Below are 23,444 nucleotides of genomic sequence, written 5' to 3' on the forward strand. Positions count from 1 at the left end.
TAATTAAATAGTATATTATATTTTTCTTTTTGCATGGATCATTAAATATTATATATGTAACTTAAAGAGGGTAAAATAGACCCACAAAAAACAAATTTTCATCCTAATAAACGTGGAAAGTACAAATTTTATATAGGTTATATAACTTGTTGTTTGACTACCACACATAACTTTGCTATGGTGTATATATATATAGATGATAATTAAAGAGTGTGAAACTTGGAAAGCATATATCACTAAGATGACATGAGATAATTATACCTCACACACACTTACTACATCTAATTGGTTTGTAGCGTTATGAACAGTACAAATACGACGATGATGAATAGTAAAAAAAACGATAGGTACTTATACTCTTAGGATAGATCAACGTAGTATAGATGATCTTTTTCATGTAACTTATGAGGCAAATGATAAGCGAACTGTGACGGAGAGATTGCGCGACAATAAATATAGCCAATACGGTTTTGAAAATATTGGTAACTAGTGATACCAAATAATCATACACATACACGGATTACATTTTATTTGCGCTTTATTCGAACCAATTAGAGAAATAAAATCCCATAGAAATGGCGAGATTACGATGACAGACTCTTCGTCTATTTTATTAATTTATTTTATGATCTAGCACTCTGGAAAATCGGACGGTGGAGGAGGAAGCGTAGTTGATTTGGTGGGCCCGTTTTGAACCTCAAAAGCCATAGTCATGCCCAGCTGCATATGCACGTCCAGATGACAATGCATTAACCACACACCTGCGTGTATATACACACACACATATATATATATATATATATATATATATATATATACACACACACATATATATATATACACATATATGCAAAAATTCATTAGTAAAAGAAAAATGAAATCATAAAGTGTTTTCTACTTAAAAAAAACTCTAACGATTCGTTAGTACTACTAATTGCTTGATGAAACCTAGATTTCATAAATTGATTTGATGAAGTAAAATAATACTTTCATATCCTTAAGTTTACTTTTTTTCTTAACTAAGAATTTTATTTCCTACGATATATATATATATATATATATATATATATATATATATATATATATATATAAAGAAAAAGTTAATTATTTACTAATAAAAAGAATAAAAAATCTAGTCCACAAAATTTACTATAAAAATTTAGAAATTACTAATTATTTATACTTGATTGCTAAATCATAAGTTAAATAAAATTAAATCATTTTGCACAGATTTGTTTCATTATATAAACATATGTGGGAGGTAGGCACATACATTTTTTAAACCTCCCTTTATTAAAATGGGTCCATTGGCTATCTAGCTATATGAAATGTTAAAATTTTGAAATAACCAACGTTTCGTTAATTTTTTGTAAATAGCCACATAAATCTATTTACGCTATTAAAATAACAAAAAATGCAGAGTAAATTTCTAGTAAATATGGTTATTTACGAAATATTTCCAACAATTTTTTGCTATTTACAAAAAATTTACAAAACATTGGCTAAAACGCAAACACTTATGTTTATGTGACTTATATCGCTAAATTTTTGTATTAAAATTCTAGCTTAACTCAAGTTAAGAAAATAGACATAGGCAAGAGTAAGTTGACTATTTAATACGATTTAAATTATTTTTCAAATGCATAGACAAACCTGGATTATTAGCCTGGAATCGGATGACAGCCCAACCACCGACCGGCACGGCGATAGTGTTACGGCTCTGAGGATTCAGAAGATTGAACTTCCATGAATCCCTTACATGATCATAGTTCCCAAAGCCCTGAGCCAACACATGGAAGTTAAAGCCGTGGAGGTGAATCGGGTGGTTCTCGGTAACGATGAGAGCCGTGTTCTGAAGCACAATCTCCACCACATCATTGTACTCGAGCTTCTTCACTTTCGTCCCTTTCGGCGCGAACAGAAGCGTGGGGTCCACGCTCAGCCCCGCGTCCGTGTAGTCGAAGACCGTTGGAGGGTTATCGGGAAAATCCGTCGTGTAAACTCCGGCGGTGTTGCCAGAGAAGAAAGCGCCGAGCATGGACGCCCCGGCGCGGGAAGGGACCACGAAAGATTCGTTGTTCATGCTCGCGGAGAATCTCTGCCCGAAGATTCCCGCGCACGGGGCGTTGTTGGGCCGGTTGCAGGGCTCGAGGCCCAGCCCGAATGCGATGAACATGCGTTTATTGACAAGTGGCGGGACCGGGGCCCAGTGAGGGGCTAAGAAGCGGGCGGTGAGGCTGGTGAAGAACCGGTGGGCGGTCGGGGTGTCGTTGAACGCTGGGAGGGTCGGCATCAATATGGTTGCCCCGGTATTAGGGGCGGACCTAGAAAAATCAAATGCCAAAACCAAAATTGAGGAAGAAAAAATAAAAATCAAGGAAAGCCAATATAGTTAAATTTTTCTAAAAATCTAAAATTAATTTTCAAAATTATTCGCAATAAAGGTAATGATTCAAAGTGAATTTTATTTTTGTGGCGCGACTCGAAGTCATCCCTGAGAACCCAATTTTTAAGAATGAAAAACTGTAGTATTGATAATTTTGACGAAGAGTGAATACATAATTCAAGTAGAGATAAGCTCTTACATGATAGTTGAAACTGTTTAGAGAAATAACACGAAATAATCAATAAATATAACTAAAACTATTTGGAGAACCCAACTAGCACATATTGTCAATATAAAGAAAATGACTACGTCCATGTATTTACACGTTTAAATTGACGTAAATACCTCGCCTTTTTTATTTCAATAAAAGAGTAAACCATGAATGTCACGTCGTATTTGTGATCATTTAACTAATATTTACAAAAGAGTGGCTATATAGCAATCACAAACGTTTACGTTGGCTAGTTACCTAATTTTTTGTTTAATTATTTGATCGTATTAGAATCTCACGTAAGGAAAAAAAAAAAAAAAAACTAACAAAGTTTATAAAAATCACGAATTACTCTTATCAGTGCCAATTAATTTTGAGATGCAAAGCTCTTGATAATTCACATATCTTTTATAAAAAAGATTTTGTTAAATTGATGGAATAATTACAAAATTTAATGATTATTAAGACAATTAACAAAAATAAATTAGAGTATGGCATATTTGTAATTACGTGGGTGCATAGGAGAGGACGGCGCGGGTGGTGGTGTTATCGAAAGGGACTCCGGCGCCAGAGGCATAGGCACGAGCGGCCATGAAATAGGAAGTTCCGGCGGGGCGGTTTGCTAAGAGAAGGACGTCAGTGGTCTGACCGGGAGCGATGACGACGACATCTGTCGTGTAATGGTCTGTGTAAACGGCGTCCACTGCCACCACCTTCATCGAGTGGCCGGCAATCTTGAAGAAGAGTTGGCTATTGAGTGCAGCGTTGATTATGCGCAACAAGTACGTCTTCCCGCGCACAACCTCCAAGCTATACATATCTGCCCATTTTCATTATTTAGAATATTATTACTTCATTGGTAAGAATATGACATGATTTAATTTTTTTTTTTTTTTCATTTTTCTCGTAAGTTAATTTAATGAAAGTTTATTTGAAGATCTTAATTAAAAAAAATATATCAACTAAAGGTGGGTGTTTTGATCGGTTAAAATTAACCGGTCGCTTCGTCTACAATTTAACTATTCGTTTTAGTGGATAACCGTGGTTAACCAACTATCATGAAAAAAAATAATATTGAATTAACTGTTCTAAAAGACAGGATTAAGCAGTTAAATCTTTAACCGTTCTTAATGGTTAATGGTTAATTGTTAACCATTTAAAATAGTTAAAAGTTTAACCGGTTAACCATTTTGCCCACTTTATGAGAGGTACGCCTTCACCGCTATAAAATAAGAGAGAATTACTTAATTTATGAAAATTTTAGACAAATTGAGACGTATAGTTATTGAAAAATCTAACTATTTTTTATTAGTTACCATTTTCGGAGCAGGCGTAGAGATTGCCAGGTTTTCCATTGATGGTGTAAGCGTCGGAGACATTAGGAGCTCCGCCGCTGGAGATTGCCTCATTCTCGATGTCAACCACATTACCATTCCACCACTCCCCTTAAATCATAATATTCCATATATTATTTCTCACATTCACAAAATGCGTATGAAATTAATTACATTCTTGTTATCACTTTCTCTTTTAAAATATATATTTCTCTTTTTTGGGCTGTCTAGTTACCGAAAATGCCCTTATGCCGATGTGTCTGTAAAATTTATGACATAATATATAGTAACCATGAGACGTGAGTGTCTATGATAAATTGGTAATTCAGCAACCAAGATTCAAAGAAAATAAGTTACAAAAATGTCTAAATTACACAAAATATTGGTAAAACATCGTTGTGCTGTATTTTAGCTATAATTCCCTATGTCTTATGTAGCACAATTAGTGTCACTAATTCACACTTTCTTTTTACGAGTGATGTAGCTAAATATCCAATTTAAAGTTATAAATTTGCAAACTAGCCAAAGTTTGTCTTAATTTAATGAAATAGCAAAAATGTACAATAATCTGATTTCAAAAAAAAAATTTGATCCCAAGATTAATTATTTTGAAAGTGATAAATTGCTTATAATAATCATAAAAAAAAAAAAATTAATCTTGGCTGTTAAAAAATTTTTGAAAACGTAAATTTGATTACTTTGCTGAAAAGTTGAAACTTTGACTATTTTGTTAACAAAATATTTATGATACCGTAAAATTTAATCTCCAGACTAATTGCTAATGAGATACCGTAAAATTTAATCTCCAGACTTTGACTATCTTAGTTCTCAGTACTTTTCTATGTTAAATTTCTAACTTAATATCTAAAGATATAGTAGTATATTTTGCGTTCACCGCCGAATCTAAAATATTATTTGTTGGACTATATGATAACATGAAAAACAGCATGTGCGCTTCTATCTCAAATTTGAGAAGAGTAACCGATGATCATAGAGATAAACCTATGTTAGGTCTCATTCTCTTTTCTGTAAAAGACAAAAATAGTGACTTAAAAAAATCAATATATTTTTTTTTTTTATGGAGGGTTTTTATAAGTAGCCAATGATACAAGATCGGATATTTACAAATATGGGGGGCTGGACAAATATAAATATTTATTTCTAGAACCACACAAACACACCCCAGAATTAATTAAATGTGGGCATTGCGCCCGCCGGGATTTGATCCCGCGTCCTCCCTTGGGAGGAGAGTGGTGTTACCACTTGGCCCAAGCAAGCTTGGGTTTAAAAAAATCAATATAGTTATAATATTAAGTGTATATACCTAGCAAGATGGGAATTTCGGCTTCGGGTTTAGCGAAGGGGCGGAGAATAGGGAACCTTGGGTGGATAATGAGAGCACCGTAGACGGTGGCACGGAGCCACGAGGAGTGAGCGTGCCACCACAAAGTGCCCTCTTGACCGGTGATCTTGAATTTATAAGTGTACGAATGCCTTGGTCGAATAGGGCATTGCGTCACATATTCTGGTCCGTCGAACCATCCACTTAATAACTGAAATATTCCATGCCTGTTTCATAATATCACATTAGTGTTTTGGGAATTCGGCTGTAAGATTTATGAAGAAAAATGGACACAAAATTTTGTACTGGTAACATTACCATGCAGCTCATGAATATTATATTAAAGTTTGAAATTTCATCTATTATTATGTACAGTAGCGAAGCCACCTTGGGCCCAGAAGGGGTAAATGCCACCTGAACTTCTAGAAATTGCAGTTTTTGCCCTAAACAATTTAGCATTTTTCATATTTTTCGCCCAAACTTATATATATGACTTGAATTTTTGGCGCCGCCACTGATTATTTAATGGTGTGTATATTGCATGTGGTAATAGAAAATGAGCTTTATGGCCAGATTTCTCAGTAAAATAAATCCGTATATATATAAGCAGGGCTAACTTAGTCGCCTCTCAAACGAGGAGATGAGTTCGAGCGACTCAAGAATTAAAATTGTTGCAAGAAAGTAATATGTATATATATATATATATATATATATATATACAAACATGTACATATATAGAGCGTACAAAAACATAATCAAAATAATCAAGAAATATAATCACCAGTGAATTGTAATATTGTAAGGCGAGTCGTTGAAAACCTCGACGACAAGCGTGTCACCCTCTTGGACTTCTATCGTCGGTCCTGGCAATGTTTCGTTTGCCAAAACTACCGCTTGGTCTTTGCACAGGTGGTTCACCGTCAGGGTTTTCACCTGTGTTATTGCATATCAATATTTGTCATTAAAATTGTAACTTAACTATTAAGGTATATTAAAAATATAGTACAGTTAACCCCTAGCTCTCTTGTATCACGACATACATACTTCTTGTGGTCGTTTGATCTATTTTCTTAAGTATTAGATAATTGATTCCTAAATGAATAATATGCCTAGTTCAATCTTATAAAGAGGTATATATCTTAAAGATATAATAGAAAAATATTATTCGATAAAATGGTACTATAATATATATATATATATATATATATATATATATATATATAATGGTTCAGAAAAAAAAATACATGTAAAGAGTGCTTGACTATAGTTGGAAAGGGTATCAGTGAATCTGAAGAAGCTATGATAGAAAGAGCAAATGCGAGCAAGAAAGTGAATGATCTTCCCATGTTGAAGAAGTAGAAAGAATATATGAAAGAAACTGAGATATGGCTTAAGACTTAAGTGGCAAAATAAGGATCTATATATAGGGAAAATATGATCAGCTTGTAGGACTTTCCATATAAAGAAAGTATGTAACTACGTATGAATCGTAGGTTTCAATATTTCTATATCTATCAACATGGATGATCTATTTCAAGTAATTTATTATGCAAGTAAAAAACGAGCTGTGACAGAGGGATTGCGTGATAATATTGCATATATCGGCGGGATTCCATATAACGGTCTTGAAATATTGGCTCTTTAATATATTAATTAATTTTTCTTCCTTTCTACTCGCATAAATTTCGTTATCTATATAGCTATTAAACAATCAATTTGGGATTTGGTACAAAGAACTATCAATAATATATATTATATATAATACACGGTATGGTAAGAGCTGGACATTCTTCGTTAATTAAATGATTTATTCATCTCTCGTGCATGTGCATATACATGGTCTCTATTGTTCTGAGTTTGACTTTTATCATACCGCTCGTTCAACTTGTCAAGTTGACTACAAAATTTTAAGCTTGGTAATTTATAGCCGAACTAAACATCAATATGATAACTTTACAATTCAGTTAATTTAATCGAGTTAGATGTTTGAAGTTTAATGGTACGTAAAGCCAATAAGGAAATGGCTAGCCAACGTCGATGAGCCACAATTAGTATTTTCCTTGTAAATCTACTATCCATATCTAGCGATACGATAAATAATATGGTTATGCAAAAATTATAAATCAAAATAAATCAAAATATTTAATAATGTTGATTAGTATACATATTAATCTAAGGTCTAAGCTAACTCCACATAAAATGTTAGTTCCTCAATCGGAAATAGCAACAGAAATTAGTTATTTAGTGTGAAAGTATCATGAAGTTTCATCTCAAAACCAATTTGTAATGAGATGAGTAATCCATGATCTTTATAAACCTTGTTAGCTCTCATTCTCTTTTTTCATGTGAGATTCCTAACATTTAGAACCCCATTAGCTACTGATATTTTATTTGTAAGGCATTAGCTACTGATAATGAGATAAGAATTTTGTTGTGATCGCTAGCAAAATTAAATATATAAACTTTTAGTGACCTTATAATTTCATGTACGTACTAACCAATTGAACACGAGTTAACTTGGATCTTTTAGTGACCTTTAATTCGAAGTGCGATGCTTCAATATCGAAGCGGGCGAATTCAGACGTTTTGCACCCAACTTCGTGGGAGACAATCTTTCTTTTCCCCTTTTTTTAGGACGACAGTGCAACATGACCCTTCTTCGCCCTGGGACTCCTCCGAACCGGGTGTGCTTTTTTTTTTTTGCTCTTCATTTTGCGATTTTCGGAATGGAGAAGATAGATGGAAGGTTAGGGTTTCGATACCGAGAACAAAAGTAAAAAAAATAAGGATTAGGGGCATTCGGCGATACCTTGTGTATCATAAAATCAGCGGCAGGAACGGTTATGGGCGAGGTGGTTTTTTTCCCTCGTTTTCGCCAAGAGAGAGTCAAAGAAAAAGGAGAAATAGTGAGAACGTAGAGAGAGATACAGAGAGTAAGACCGAAGAAATGAATAGTCTTTAATGTTTTCTATTTTTATTTTTTTTATTTGTTTTTAAATTTTTTAGAGGGAAAGTTGGAAAGAGGAAAAGTGGAAAATGGGTAATTTTTTTAAAAAAAAATTAGGTCACGGGTAAATTTGTAGTTGCTTTGACTTACTAATATAGAAGTGTCATAAACTATGTTTTGGTTGATTTTGGTCACTTGATTCCCTTCAATTCCCATTCAATTATTGGGCCTTGACAATTCAATTTATATTCTAAGGAAACCTAGGCCCAGATTTTATTATGTTCATAGAAATAGGTTTGGTCAAAAACTAGCTTTTGGACATAGAGTTGGCTCTAATTCAGAACTCATTTTGAAGTTAATTCTAAATACGGTTAATTAATCAAATCATTTTATTTTGGCTTAGGTTTGAGATCTAATGGACCTTAAGAATAAAGCCTCGAACTCAAAAGCTCAAAAACTTGTTATGAGATTCTTTTATTGATATCAATCCACTCCATTAAAAAATCGATATTCAAATATCTCGTATTATTTATGCTCGATGTAATACTCCAATAAATTATATTAGTCCACATAGTAGTTTACGATGTGTTATCGATATTGAAAGCATGTTTGAAATTCATCTGCATAAATCTTTAAATACCTTGTAATCACGTGTAATAGCTAAGGCTAATAATCAGTTGTAATTCATGAGATTAAGAGAGAGAGAGAGAGAGAGAGAGAGAGAATCACAAGAGGGATTGGGGATCTAGAGTGTTGTTTTATGTAATTCTCGGCGACTTGAGTTCGAGTGATCTTCTTGCAATCTTCGATTGGATATAACGGAAGTAAATAGGGAGTTTCATCCCTGACCGGATTAGGATTTATTTTGAATCTGAACCAGGATAAAATCTGGTTGTGTTCTTTACTTTTCTGTTTCGTGTTCATCAATTCTTGCATCGCAAGTTAAGTGCCGCGCGCTGAAATCTATATGTGATTTGATATGAAATTGTAGGGGTTTTTTCAACATCAATAACTTTTTTTTTGTTTGTGAATACGGAAATCTTATAAAGTAGGATGTCTCCAAATTGTCACTAAGCTTTAAGATGAAAACACCAGGTCCGCTTTATTATTCGCACTATCAAAGAGAAAAACATGATGTGATATACATTGTATTTCAGTAACCTTGTTTGCGAATTCTACATTTGTGAGTTCTCGCAATCCAACGTAATTGTGTCATTGCATCCACCGTCGATGTATCAGTCCATCATTTAGTATTTTTCTAATTGACAAGTCAAATGCTATGAAACGTTACAGAAAGTTGTGTTTCACCTCAAAATTGAGATAGTTACAAACATATACCATTTTAAAGACCTTCGCTCAGAATAGTTTGTCCAACGAAGTTCCTAAAATAGGCTTTTGTCCACAGCGATGAATACCCTCGCCACATTGAAGATCACCTGCACGTCATACAAGATTCTTGCTTTAAAAAAAAATTAGAAACATCGACGCCAGCGGAAACACCTTATTCAACAGCTGAAAAGATGTACACAAGAACCTGAAAACCAAATTATTTATTTTTAAACCGTGAGAAACTTGAATAATAACTAGTATTTAGTCCAAATTGCGCGAGGCATCAACTAGATAAACAAAAAATTAGGTAATAATAGTCAACTAAAACGTTTGGAATTGTTATATAGCCAACGTTTCGTAAATCTTAAGTAAATAGCCATAAAGATGACGTTGCATGATAAATGGAAGTTACTATTTACTTAAGATTTACGTCTGTAAATATATGAAAATAGTTATTTACCTAAAATTTATAAAACATTGGCTATTTAATAAGGTCAAACTGTTAATTTGGTTATTTACTTAATGGACTCATAAATAAATATACACCCTTTGAAAGATTCATATAATAGTGAAAATCTTGCTTATAGTTTGAGCACTAGTGTATTCATGTATTTTTTTTTCCTTTTTCATTTATTTATCAACGAGATAATAGTAATAGTAAACGCGCCAAAAGTAGGGTAAAAGAAAGAAAAAAAAACCACAAACTGTAATTAATAAAGACCATACATCTGGACAAATAACAAATGGCAACAGTAAATATGCCACATCACAAACTAAGGCTTAAAGACAATAACACCCAAAAACTTAATAAAATAATGTCCAGCTAAAAATTTGTAGTTCAACTTCACAAGCTTGCCAAGCGGCATAATAAAAAGTCAAAATCAAAACGACAGATCATTTACGTAGTTATCTACTAGAAAGAACGTGGTTGATTTATTTCAAACACATGCAAGAGAAATAAATAAATCATTAAATTTACTTAGAATGTCTTATTAATTTGTCAATATATGTCCAGCTCTTGCCGCTGTATTTCTCACGATAATACACAATGTATAAACTATGTAGATATTTCTTTGTGCGAAATCTCAGATCGATTGTTTAAGTTAGTGAATGTATATAATATACATATATATATATATATATATATATATATATATATATATATATAACCAAGTTTAATCAAACGCTAAGAGTAGAAAGAAAGAAAAAGAATAAATTGATATAAAAACAAGCCAATATTTCAAAACCATTAATCATACCGAATCCCGCCAATATTGGATAGCTTGTCACGCGATCTTTCTGTCACAGCTCGTTTATCAGATGCATTATAAATTACTTGGAATAGTTAATACATCTTGAGTTATTAAATACTAAAGCCTACAGTTCATACAAAATCGCTTCAATTAAATAGAAATACTAAAACCTACAAGCTGATCATAATCATTAGCTAAACAACTCATTCCCTTTCAATTCCTTGGTTATATGTACATCCATATTTTTGCCACTTAGTGTTAAGCCATATCTTAGTTTCTTTCATATTCTTTCTACTTCTTCAACATGGGAAGATCATTCACTTTCTTTCTCGTATTTGTTCTTTACATGATAGCTTCTTCTGCTGCAATGCCAAGTCCAATAGTAAAACACTATTTTCATGTAATTTTTCTCACTAGCTCTTCCTTTTCATGTTTTTTTTTCCTTCTCTATTTGGTGAAAATATTAATAATACTTATTATTTAGCATCATCGTAATATATGCAATGATTTTACAGTTGTAGGGCATATACTTTTACTATGCTAAGATATTGACGCACTAGCCTGTTAACGCATATACGAGTTTAGGGTAGGGTATGATATTACCCATCAAAATGACAAAAGAGTGATTTTTATGTACCCTATCACTTATGCTACCAATACCAGTTCTTATATTTTATTTTATATATGTATATTAAGATTTTCAAATATATAGAGAATATATGCAAAAATTAAGATATATCTAGTATATATTTAAGACTATGGATCTTGATTTTGATATTTTTTAACCGAATTGTGGTTGATTGATTTCTTAAATTCAAGTATTTTATGACACGCTTATTAATTGTTTGTTTAACAAATAAAATAAGCAAATTTTATATGGGGTAGAGTTTGGTGTTAATGGACCATTCTCATCCTATGCATGAAATAAACGTAGCTACTATCGCTTTTAATGGTCATATTTACATTTATATTATTTCTGATTGTATATATGTACACAGGTGAAAAACCTAACTGTAAACCACCTGTGCAAAGAACAAGTGGTAGTTTCGGTGAACGGCACATTGCCGGGACCAACGATAGAGGTTCAAGAGGGCGACACGCTTTTTGTCGAGGTTTTTAACGACTCGCCTTACAATCTCACAATTCACTGGTAATTCTATTTCTTGATTATTTTTATTCAATTAATATGTTTATATTATAGTAAACATGCAATAATATTAATAGGATCTCTCTTGAAGTGTCATTGTTATGAATTAGGTTAGTAGCTCAATAGTTCACGCTCTTTTTAAAAAGCAGTCTAAGTTTTATTTTAATAAAAAAAAAATAACTCATCAGGTCCACAGTAAATTAATTAATTAAAAATAAATTTAATTAACTAAATAGTAAATTGTGAGCCTGGTTGGCTATTTTTAATAAAATGAAATTTTGACTAAAATCTTAAAATGAGCTCAGAGAATAGTTAGTTGCAACAAATTCTTGAAGAAATTATTTTATTTGGTCAATATTAATATTATAGATGGAACGTTGGAATTTGTAAACCCTATTTTGTAAAAAGAAAAAAAGACACCGAGAAAAATAATATACACATGCAGGCAGGCTGTTCCTGAAAAAATCAAGACTTGTTAGTTTTTTTTTTTATTATTTAGTTGAGATTCAGTCTATATATAGTTTGGAGTACCTTAGCAAATAAATATAGCATGAAAATGATATTTGGATCATATATAACAATTGATCATCGGTTACCATTACCATATGTATGTCTAGATCATATAATGATTAGCTCCAATAATATTACCCATATACTTCACCTCATACTTTTATCACCATATAGCTAACTAGAGAAAATATAATTAAGATATTTACTAGGATAACTAGTAAATTTCACATTATTTAAGAAAATACAAAAATATCTTCGTTTATTGAGAAAATCTGTCATATTTTTCATTTTCTAACACTGAATTAATAATTTATTTTAACTGGACGGTCCATAAGTGTCAACGGATAAATAGTTATTAACCAACTTAGATAGTGACGGAGCCAGGTGGGGGCCAGGGTGGGCCAATGCCCCCCCTCAATTTTTGAAAATGATTTTTTAATCTCAAATTTTTATACTTTTTTATAATTTTACCCCTAAATTTTACTAATAATTATGTTTTTGACCCAAATTTGTAAGTTTTTTTTTCAATAATGCCCCTCCTAAAAAATATTTCTCGAATTTGCCCCCCCTTTATTGAAATCCTGGCTCCGTCACTGAACTTAGACATTATAAATCAATGTATTTATATACTAGTTTATTTGATTTAAATTTTGTGGAGAAGTTTGCCAAATAATTAATAAGATATTATGAAACAGGCATGGAATATTTCAGAAATTAAGTGCATGGGCCGATGGACCGCAATATGTGACACAATGCCCTATTCGTCCCGGACATTCGTACACTTACAAATTCAAAATCAGCGGCCAAGAAGGCACTTTGTGGTGGCACGCTCACTCATCGTCGCTCCGTGCCACCGTATACGGTGCTCTTATTATCCACCCACGGTTCCCCATTTTCCGTCCCTTATTTCCTAAACCCGACGCCGAAATTCCCATCTTGTTAGGTCTTTACGCTTAACCGAATAACTATACTTATAATTTGATTATTTATTTGAGGAGTGAAGTGATAAAAAAAAAAAAAAAAAAAAAAAAAAAAAAATCATTTGTTCTTCTTAGAAAGTACAAAATTATCACAGTTATGCTACAATTAAAATGAGGAAATGGCGGATATGATTATCACTAAAACACAACGAGCTGTTTTTTTACCACTTTCACTTTAGATATTCTAAAGTACTCTCTTTTTTTTTAATCTTGGCGATGGGACTCTACCAATTTTTTCGAAGTAGAGAGATAATGATTTAAGAAAGCGGCATTTAAAAAAAAAAAGTTATTACTTGAGTTTTTTAACTCACGTCGTTGCCAATAAAAATAAACAAGTCCCTAGAATATGTGACACAATAAACAATAGTCAATATAAAAAGAAATAGAATCTTGAGTTTTTTTTTTTTTTTTTTTGGGTAAATATCCAAGCTCATATCAATTTGTATAAAATTATCTTCATCATCTTCACTAAAGAGTTACTAAAATGTTAATTCAATATTATACTCGACACTCTCAAAGAACTATACAATGCCACTCTCTAAAGAATTTCTTAGCTTCGTCATTGTATGTATATATATATATATATATATATATATATATATATATATATATATATATATATATATATATATATTTGGAAATGTGAGAATTAATGCATAGAATAATGTTTCAGGTGAGTGGTGGAATGGTAATGTGGTTGACATTGAGAATCAGGCCATCGCTAGCGGCGGAGCTGCTAATAACTCCGATGCTTACACCATCAATGGAAAGCCCGGCGATCTCTATGCCTGCTCCAAAAATGGTAACAATAAAAATACAAAACAGTCCATTTCTATTTTTTTTTAAATTTTATTTTACTATTTTATTCTTCCATCACACATGTACAAACCACTATATTATTAAGAACTATTACAAGGAAGTAAATATTAAATTTCAATATTAAAGACATTTTCTACCAATGAGATCTCACAGGAAAAATGGTAGGGCTAATTAACTCTCGGAGGAAAAATGAGATTTTTGTAATTATACATCTAAATTGTGGAAATTAATATATATATATATATATATATATATGATGTCATATTGTTACTAATAAATGATAACGGGCAGATATGTATAAGTTGGAGGTTGTGCACGGAAAGACGTACTTGTTGCGCATAATCAACGCTGCGCTCAATAATCAACTCTTCTTCAAGATCGCCGGCCACTCAATGACGGTGGTGGCCGTGGACGCCGTGTACACCGACCAATTCGAAACAGACGTCGTCGTCATCGCTCCCGGTCAGACCACCGACGTCCTTCTCTTTGCCAACCGCTCCGCCGGAACCTCCTATTACATGGCTGCTCGTGCCTACGCCTCCGCCGTCGGACTCTCCTTCGACAACACCACCACCCGCGCCCTCCTCTCCTACGCCCCGGGGCTAGGACACAAGTAAATTACAATTATGCCCCCTCTACTTTTATATATAAAATAAAATGTTCATTCAAAACTAAATGATTAGCAAAACAGCCATGCTTTTTATAAAGTCTGTATTCAGTAAATTTTTAGTAAGGGTCCATTAGATATATAACCTTATTTATAGTTTTGATTTGTCATTTAGCCAATCTTTAGTAAATTTTTGGTAAATAGTCATGATCAAATATTTACAAGTATAAATTGACTGAAAAGCTCTATCAAAATGTTGACTATTTACCTAAAATTTACTTAAACTTATAAAACGTTGGCTATTCACCAAAAAATTATAAAACTTTGACTAATTAGAAATTCTTCTAGTTTTAGTTGGCTAGTTTGCTAATTATTTGCATTTGGTTTCTTGGTCTAGGCCTAAGGTTGGGTCCATTATGATGCCGACCCTGCCGGATTTTCACGACACCCCAACCGCACACCGCTTCTTCACAAGCCTCACCGCCCTCGTCGGCGCTCCCCACTGGACCCGCGTACCGCTATTGGTCCACAAGCGCATGTTCATCGCGTTCGGGCTGGGCCTCGAGTTATGTCCCCCGCCCCATTGCACCGGGATCTTTGGGCAGATCAGACTCTCCGCGAGCATGAACAACCACTCGTTCGTCATCCCCGGACACGCTAAGGCATCAATGCTCGGCGCGTTCTTCTCTGGCAAGACCGCCGGAGTTTACACGACGGACTTTCCGGATAGTCCTCCGATGCCTTTTAACTATACGGACGCGGGGCTGAGATTCGACCTGGCGCTTCTGTTCGCGCCGAAAGGGACACAAGTGAAGAAGCTTGAGTACAATGATGTGGTGGAGATTGTGCTTCAGAACACAGCTCTCATCGCAGTCGAGAGCCACCCGATTCACCTCCACGGCTTTAACTTCCACGTGTTGGCTCAGGGATTCGGGAACTTCGACCGAGAAAGGGATTCGTGGAAGTTCAATCTCATAAATCCGCAAAGCCGTAACACTATTGCCGTGCCGGTTGGTGGTTGGGCTGTCATCCGATTCCAAGCTAATAATCCAGGTTTGCGTTCACTAAACCCTACTTGGGCCATTGAAGGAAAGCAATAGTCAATGTTTGTATCTTTTTTTAGCGAAATAGTCCAAAGTTTTATGTCTTTTTTAAATGATATAACCAAAATTAGATGTTTTTAATTATTAAAAAAAAAAAAAATTATTGACACTATAGATCATAAAAATATTGACACATGTATATAAAATATTTACACCCTTTTATAGTTTTTTCTACAGGGCCAAAATATTGATTGACACTTTATACTTACAAATGTTTTAAACTTCGCTACTTTCATAATTTTAGACAAACTTTAAATATTTAACAAATTAATTAATTTTATTTTATTAAAATGTCCTAAAAATGCAGTGCAAAAAATGTAAGAACAATCTTACACATTATAATAATTTATTTTAACTTCTGCGCATCAAATGATTCGCAAACAAGTATAAATTATCAGTAATGCAAAAAAATTCATACTAACTTTTGTCAACCTTTTTTTTTTATATATATATCATCAAATGATTCACGGCTCTTTCCTAATTTGAATTTGCTTATAGACCTACGTATGGGATCATAAAAGTATTGATTAAATAATTAGGTTCATCTATGTGACCGAGCGAGAAACAGCTGGGCATTATCTGCTTTCCGATCATGAATTCATGATAATACTATCTGAAGATACGAAAACATGCACGCAATAATAAAGAAAATAATATTTTAATGTGTATAGAAAACGATTACTTATTATATTAATGTTTTAGTGCCAGTGTAGAAACGATATCGTGATACATCGTAGGAAATAAAATTCGTAGTTAAGAAAAAGCAAACTTAAAGGTATGAAAACCATTATCTTACTTCGCTAAGCAATTACTTATACTACTATTAGGGTTTTTTTAACTTGAAAACTTTTATGATTTCATTTTTCTTTGACTAATTATGAATTTCTTGAACCGTATATATAGGTGTGTGGTTGATGCATTGTCATCTGGACGTGCATGTGCCGTTGGGCATGGCTATGGCTTTTGAGGTTCCAAATGGGCCCACCAAATCAACTACACTTCCTCCTCCACCGTCTGATTTTCCAAAGTGCTAGATTATGAAATACATTAAAGAGTTAAATGTATCGATCGTAATCAGCTTTTATATGTGATATAAGTTACAAATGTACCGTGTGAGTTACAAATGACACGGTACATCAATGACTCGCACGGTACAGCAATCATCATTTATATGTGATATATATTAAATTTACAAATGAATATTTGACGGGATGTAAGTTTTATTTTTGTATTTTTTTTAATCTGGATCACCAGGGAAAATTAAAAGAAAAGTTTTTATGTCGTTTTAGTATTTAGAGTGTAGATCTCATAAAGTCGTCGTATGAAAATAAGGGTAAACTCAGAACATTAAAGAAAACTTGATCGAAAAAGGAGTAAGAACGATTATATTAATGATGCGGTCTCAATTACAAATGCCGAACTCAACAATCACAAAGATTGATAGCGAGCTTGAAGATACAATTGAGAAGAAAGAAAGTCAAAACCAAAAGTAAGGAAAAAATAACGTGTATTTCTTCACGTAAAGTAGGAATTTATGGGCCGGTGAAGTACGAAATCTTCGTGTACACGTGTTGGTGACTTCGTCTTTTATCGTCTCTCGTCTTGCCACGTCACGTCGCCTGGTTGAAGAGCTAGGTAGAAATCTTCAACAACTCCGGGTCTCGAGGCGGAATGATGCGTCTCATGTTGACTTCGACTTTGTGACTGCTTCTTGCAGAAGATGGGCCGAACTCGTGAAGTAGAATATGGGCCAGGCCCAATCAACTTGTTGACTATACGCAACCACATATCACAAATAACAAATCTATCGTTGTTGCATTGTTTCTCATGTCGTTTGGGTCACATGGGCCTTCATGGATTACCGGGCCACCCGGTCCATTATAAATTTATTTAGAGGTGATAGGTGTGTTTATTACGCGTAAAACTCCTATTTCCTAGACTAAAAACTAACGAGTCCTCAAGTGTTTTTGATAGTTTTTGTATGTTTGTGAGTGATTTTCAGGTTTAAAAGGTCAATTGGGTCTTGAGGAGGTTATTAGCGCATCATGTGACGATTCCGAACAATTTCAAGGAGATTCATACACATTTGGACAACTTGGAGCGAAACAAGGAACGACGTCCTCTTCGGAAGGATTTTGGGATTTTTAAATGATGATTCTGGATGATCCACTTCCATAATTGGATAGAGCTCCCTCTTAGCTTTCCAACGCATGTTTATTTGCAGAAATCGGACATCGGAGCTAGGAGTTACGACCGTTTAAAAAACGGTGTGCAGCGAACCGGGAAGCGCGCGGCGCGCGGACGAAAATTTCGCCGTTTTTGCCTCCAGAGTCGTACGCGCGAACCGTGCGAAGCTGAAAAAATGATATGCGTGCCGCGCAGACAAAAGTGCGCGCCGCGCGGTCCCGAAATCAGCTTTTTCCAATGTTGCGTTTCTGAGCGGATTTTGGCCATTGGATCAAAATGAAAGGTCCAGATGGCTCCGAAAATGACCTCATTCATCCTTAAAAACACAAATACAATCATACTAAGGCATGCTAGGGTTTGGGGATCTCATCTCATCTCATGTGAGAGAGAGCTTTTCTTTGTTCTTCATTTTTTCCTTAGAGTTTCTCTTGGTTTTGCTTTGGAGAAGAAGGAGATCGGAGTGCCATCTCACCGGAATTCGTCCAGCCACCACCACCATAGTTTTATCCTCTTCCTCTATCTCTTGAACTCCATTTATTTATGAAGATTATGTTGGTTTCATTGTTCTTGATTTATGTTTGCTTTGTTCTTTGTATCACCATGAACTAAGCCTCCATAGGGCTATGGTGTAGCGAGTTCTTGACGGTTATGGATTCCTAAATATATTGATTTTATTGTTGTTGTTCTTGTCATGTTGCTTAGTTCAATTCCATGTTTAATGCCTTGTATGAGATTAGCTACCTTATGCATGTTTTATGTTCAATTCTAATGCTTGAGAAAGATTAGATTGTTGTGCTTTTGTTTTGGATTACTAAAATACATTCCTAGGCTAGAGATAGCTAGGCTGTTTTAGACTCGTGTGTGTACTCTTGTTGTGAATGCTTGCCGTGCTTTTTAGGAGTTGAGATCGAGAGATAAAACTCCGGCATTGAGTTTAGGTTGCTAGATGCTCGAGAGAGATTTAGTGATACGATTAGCGTGAGTACGAGTAGTAATATATGAACAATAATAATCGTGCGTAATTTCCGTGAATCCGAACCGTAGATTGAACTCGTGAAACCATAGTCCTCCGTCTTCATAATTGTAAAACCGTTCTTTAGTTTTGTTATTTATTTTATTTACTTGTTAGATAATTTTGTGACAAACCTTCTATCATTATTTTTTGGTTCTCATTCAAACTTGTGAATCTTGAATCATCAATTTAGCTAGTCCTCGTGGGATCGACTCGTTCTTACGATTTATTACTATTGCGACCACGTGCACTTGCGTGTGCGAGAAAATTCGCAACAAGTTTTTGGCGCCGTTGCCGGGGATTAGTTTTAAATTGGGATTCATTTCATAAGTTTTTATTTGAACTTTTTTTTTTTTGTCTAACATGTGTTCGTTCTCTTATTTCATGGGCCATTCCGAAAACCAACGATGAATTACAATTGGCCGACGTACCGAACGCCGGAGAATGAGCACCACTACACGGAGCCATGTGATGATCAACCGTGCAACACGTGGGGAGCGCCACAATATCATCAACAATACTACGCCCCACCGCCACAACAATATGAGCTCCAAGACCAATCCTCGGAATACCACTACATGGAGGAGTGGGATAGTCAACACAATTACTCATATAACTACCCTCACTACTCCCCTCCTCCTCAAGATGACAACTCCAAACTCAGAGCGTTGTTGCAAGCCGGGATTGATTGGATGTCTGCGCTCTCAAATAGGCAAGAGGATTTCATTGCAAGCCAAGAGGCCTTCATTGCTCAACAAGAGGAAGCCATATCAAGCTTCGTGGAGAAGAAAAGCCTCATGGTTGCCTTCGAGGAAGACGAGGAGGACGAGATGGACGCGCTAGGTGAAGACGAAGAGAGCGAGGCGGATCCTTCACCGACAAACCCACCGCCCACTTCACCACCGCCAATCCTCTCTCCCACAAATGAGAAATGCCCACAACGTCTCCTTGACGTTGTGACTTCATCACCGGCACTTGAGAAGCATGGTCTCCCTGTCCTTCATGCTATAAGCTTCAAGCTCCCTCAAGGAGATCTTCCTTGGAATCTGCAAATTCCTTGGCGCTTGTCAATTTCGGTGGAAAGAAAACGCGGAGAAACTACCACAAATGAGAGCCAACCCATGTGCCTCATTCCGCCAAGCATGAACAAATCCGTGGCGATCTCCATCGACCCCATTCGTCCACATCCACCACCTCCTTGGAGACAAAGGAAGACAGCGTCGTGGAGGAAAAAGAAGAGCCCATCACCGCCTCCATGGAGAAAGAAAAAGCGCGATCCGACGCCTCCACAGCCGCCGAGTTATCCACGCTCGGAGAACCATCATGCTATCACGCTTATTCCTACATGGGTCAATCAATGGACGAGGCCTCCCGAGCGAAATTGGAAGATGAGGAAAAAGAAGATCCTCCATGTTAATTAAAAAGGTCGCGAGTAGGGGCGATCACCACCCCCGCAAGGTAAGTCCTTTCTCCACGTTTTTCAAGTCTATATTGAGGACAATATAGCATCCTAAGTTTAGGGGGAATTTTTTTCTTGACTTGCGGGAACTTTTGGTTGTTTGTTTTTAGATTTGTTTTGTGTGTTAGGTAGAACTAAGTGCTTGCTTGCTTTGATTGATTCATATGTGTTTGCCAAGGATGTTGATAATCTTAAGCCTTAGATTTTGGAGTCTAACCTATGAACTACCTTGTGTGAAAGAAGTTGTTGAGATCTATTGTTGCCATACTAGACCCAAATAATGCATGTCTCGAAGCTTAAGAAACTTTGAGGAGTAGTCTAGCCGATCGTTTGAAAGAGAACACCGAACACACTAGAACCCTCTCCGATCTCTAATCGAAGCGAAATTAAGTGCACATTGATCTAGCGAGGATGATTTAGGCATTAGGTATAGCCCGTCAAGCCAAAAAGCCAACCCATGTTTGTTTATCTTTTAGAACCCACTCACAAAAGGCCAAACACTATCCATTCTCGATACTTAGTCAGAAAAAGCCGAGCCGATGATTTGAAAATCCCACAAAGAACCTCATTGACTTTAGCGACTCTTGAGTGACATGAGTGAATTCTTTCTATTTTATGACATGTTATTCGACTAGTCTCTACGTGTTTTATAGTCCATTAGACGCCACGCCGGTGATTATTTATTTTTAATTTTATTGTTATGTACCCCAAAAAAAAAGAAAAAAAAAATCTGAAAAAAAAAGAGAAGTAAAGAAAAAAAAAAAAAATAAAAAAAAAATAAAAAAGTGTTTATTTATGTCATATATTTTGGCGTGGTGTTCTATGTTTTTGTTTTAGAGACTTGTCGCTTGTTGTTGTTGAGTCGAAGTTTGTGGGGAAAACACGGGAAATAAAAACACTAAGTAAAACGTTCTCATTGGCCGAAATTTGATGCCAAGAACGTAGGGATGGGTGAGTGAGTGAACTTCATGTGAGGGTTGTATTTTTGGGTGAGATTTGAGTCGCTAAAGTTGATGTTTGAGCCACTAAAATTTTCTTTCCATACCTTTGACCTTACCTTGAACATTACAAGCCTTTTAAGACCTCATTGACGAGCTAGATATGATGTGTGCACATTAGTGGAGATCAAGGGAGAAGAGGGGGCATATGGGTGTGTCAAATTGAAACAAATTCCTATTTATTTTCGATTTTTATGTTCTCTCGATGGAGGTTGAAAAGGCTACGAGACTTGGTGCCCGAAAGCTCACGAGACGGGTAAGCATTGCAAACGGTCTAAGGTAACATGAGCTCATATGATTTCTATCTCATTTGGTAGTTGGTTTGAACATTAAAATTGTGGGTTTTCGGGTTTATGTAAGTCTATAGATTTTAATTGAGGCAAACACGAGTTGGTTGAGTATTGCAAGTGCTAAGTTTTACCCGTTTTGTTTAGATAACTTATTTTGTGTGATTTTGTTCTTTTTGTTACTTGAGGACAAGTAACGGTTTAAGTTTGGGAGGATTTGGTAGGTGCGTTTATTACGCGTAAAACTCCTATTTCCCAGACTAAAAACTAACGAGTCCTCAAGTGTTTTTGATAGTTTTTGTATGTTTGTGAGTGATTTTCAGGTTTAAAAGGTCAATTGGGTCTTGAGGAGGTTATTAGCGCATCATGTGACGATTCCGAACAATTTCAAGGAGATTCATACACATTTGGACAACTTGGAGCGAAACAAGGAACGACGTCCTCTTCGGCAGGATTTTTGGATTTTTAAATGATGATTCTGGATGATCCACTTCCATAATTGGATAGAGCTCCCTCTTAGCTTTCCAACGCATGTTTATTTGCAGAAATCGGACATCGGAGCTAGGAGTTACGACCGTTTAAAAAACGGTGTGCAGCGAACCGGGAAGCGCGCGGCGCGCGGACGAAAATTTCGCCGTTTTTGCCTCCAGAGTCGTACGCGCGAACCGTGCGAAGCTGAAAAAATGATATGCGTGCCGCGCAGACAAAAGTGCGCGCCGCGCGGTCCCGAAATCAGCTTTTTCCAATGTTGCGTTTCTGAGCGGATTTTGGCCATTGGATCAAAATGAAAGGTCCAGATGGCTCCGAAAATGACCTCATTCATCCTTAAAAACACAAATACAATCATACTAAGGCATGCTAGGGTTTGGGGATCTCATCTCATCTCATGTGAGAGAGAGCTTTTCTTTGTTCTTCATTTTTTCCTTAGAGTTTCTCTTGGTTTTGCTTTGGAGAAGAAGGAGATCGGAGTGCCATCTCACCGGAAATCGTCCAGCCACCACCACCATAGTTTTATCCTCTTCCTCTATCTCTTGAACTCCATTTATTTATGAAGATTATGTTGGTTTCATTGTTCTTGATTTATGTTTGCTTTGTTCTTTGTATCACCATGAACTAAGCCTCCATAGGGCTATGGTGTAGCGAGTTCTTGACGGTTATGGATTCCTAAATATATTGATTTTATTGTTGTTGTTCTTGTCATGTTGCTTAGTTCAATTCCATGTTTAATGCCTTGTATGAGATTAGCTACCTTATGCATGTTTTATGTTCAATTCTAATGCTTGAGAAAGATTAGATTGTTGTGCTTTTGTTTTGGATTACTAAAATACATTCCTAGGCTAGAGATAGCTAGGCTGTTTTAGACTCGTGTGTGTACTCTTGTTGTGAATGCTTGCCGTGCTTTTTAGGAGTTGAGATCGAGAGATAAAACTCCGGCATTGAGTTTAGGTTGCTAGATGCTCGAGAGAGATTTAGTGATACGATTAGCGTGAGTACGAGTAGTAATATATGAACAATAATAATCGTGCGTAATTT

General features: G+C 35.3%; 2 protein-coding genes across 2 annotated transcripts; one reads left to right on the forward strand and one right to left on the reverse strand.

The window, feature by feature from the left end:
- Positions 1-630: 630 nt before the first annotated feature.
- Positions 631-6,619, reverse strand: LOC149405485 (laccase-7-like). Its single transcript, XM_089603480.1, has 7 exons — positions 6,518-6,619; positions 6,055-6,206; positions 5,256-5,500; positions 3,914-4,042; positions 3,108-3,417; positions 1,654-2,324; positions 631-761 (listed from the first exon to the last, which is right to left on the reverse strand). The coding sequence occupies exons 1-7, from the start codon at positions 6,617-6,619 to the stop codon at positions 631-633; spliced, it is 1,740 nt and encodes a 579-aa protein (XP_089459606.1).
- Positions 6,620-11,092: 4,473 nt separating this feature from the next.
- LOC149405486 (laccase-7-like) lies at positions 11,093-17,246 on the forward strand. Its single transcript, XM_089603491.1, has 7 exons — positions 11,093-11,202; positions 11,801-11,952; positions 13,155-13,402; positions 14,113-14,241; positions 14,550-14,871; positions 15,263-15,918; positions 16,872-17,246. Exons 1-7 carry the CDS (start codon positions 11,107-11,109, stop codon positions 17,000-17,002), a joined length of 1,734 nt encoding a protein of 577 aa, XP_089459617.1. The 5' UTR covers positions 11,093-11,106; the 3' UTR covers positions 17,003-17,246.
- The last annotated feature ends 6,198 nt before the right edge of the window (positions 17,247-23,444 follow it).

The sequence above is a fragment of the Urtica dioica genome, chromosome 2 (genome assembly GCF_054948205.1).
Source record: "Urtica dioica subsp. dioica isolate 48M chromosome 2, U.dioica_male_clone48M_v1_H2, whole genome shotgun sequence".
In the NCBI taxonomy this organism is placed as follows: domain Eukaryota; kingdom Viridiplantae; phylum Streptophyta; class Magnoliopsida; order Rosales; family Urticaceae; genus Urtica; species Urtica dioica.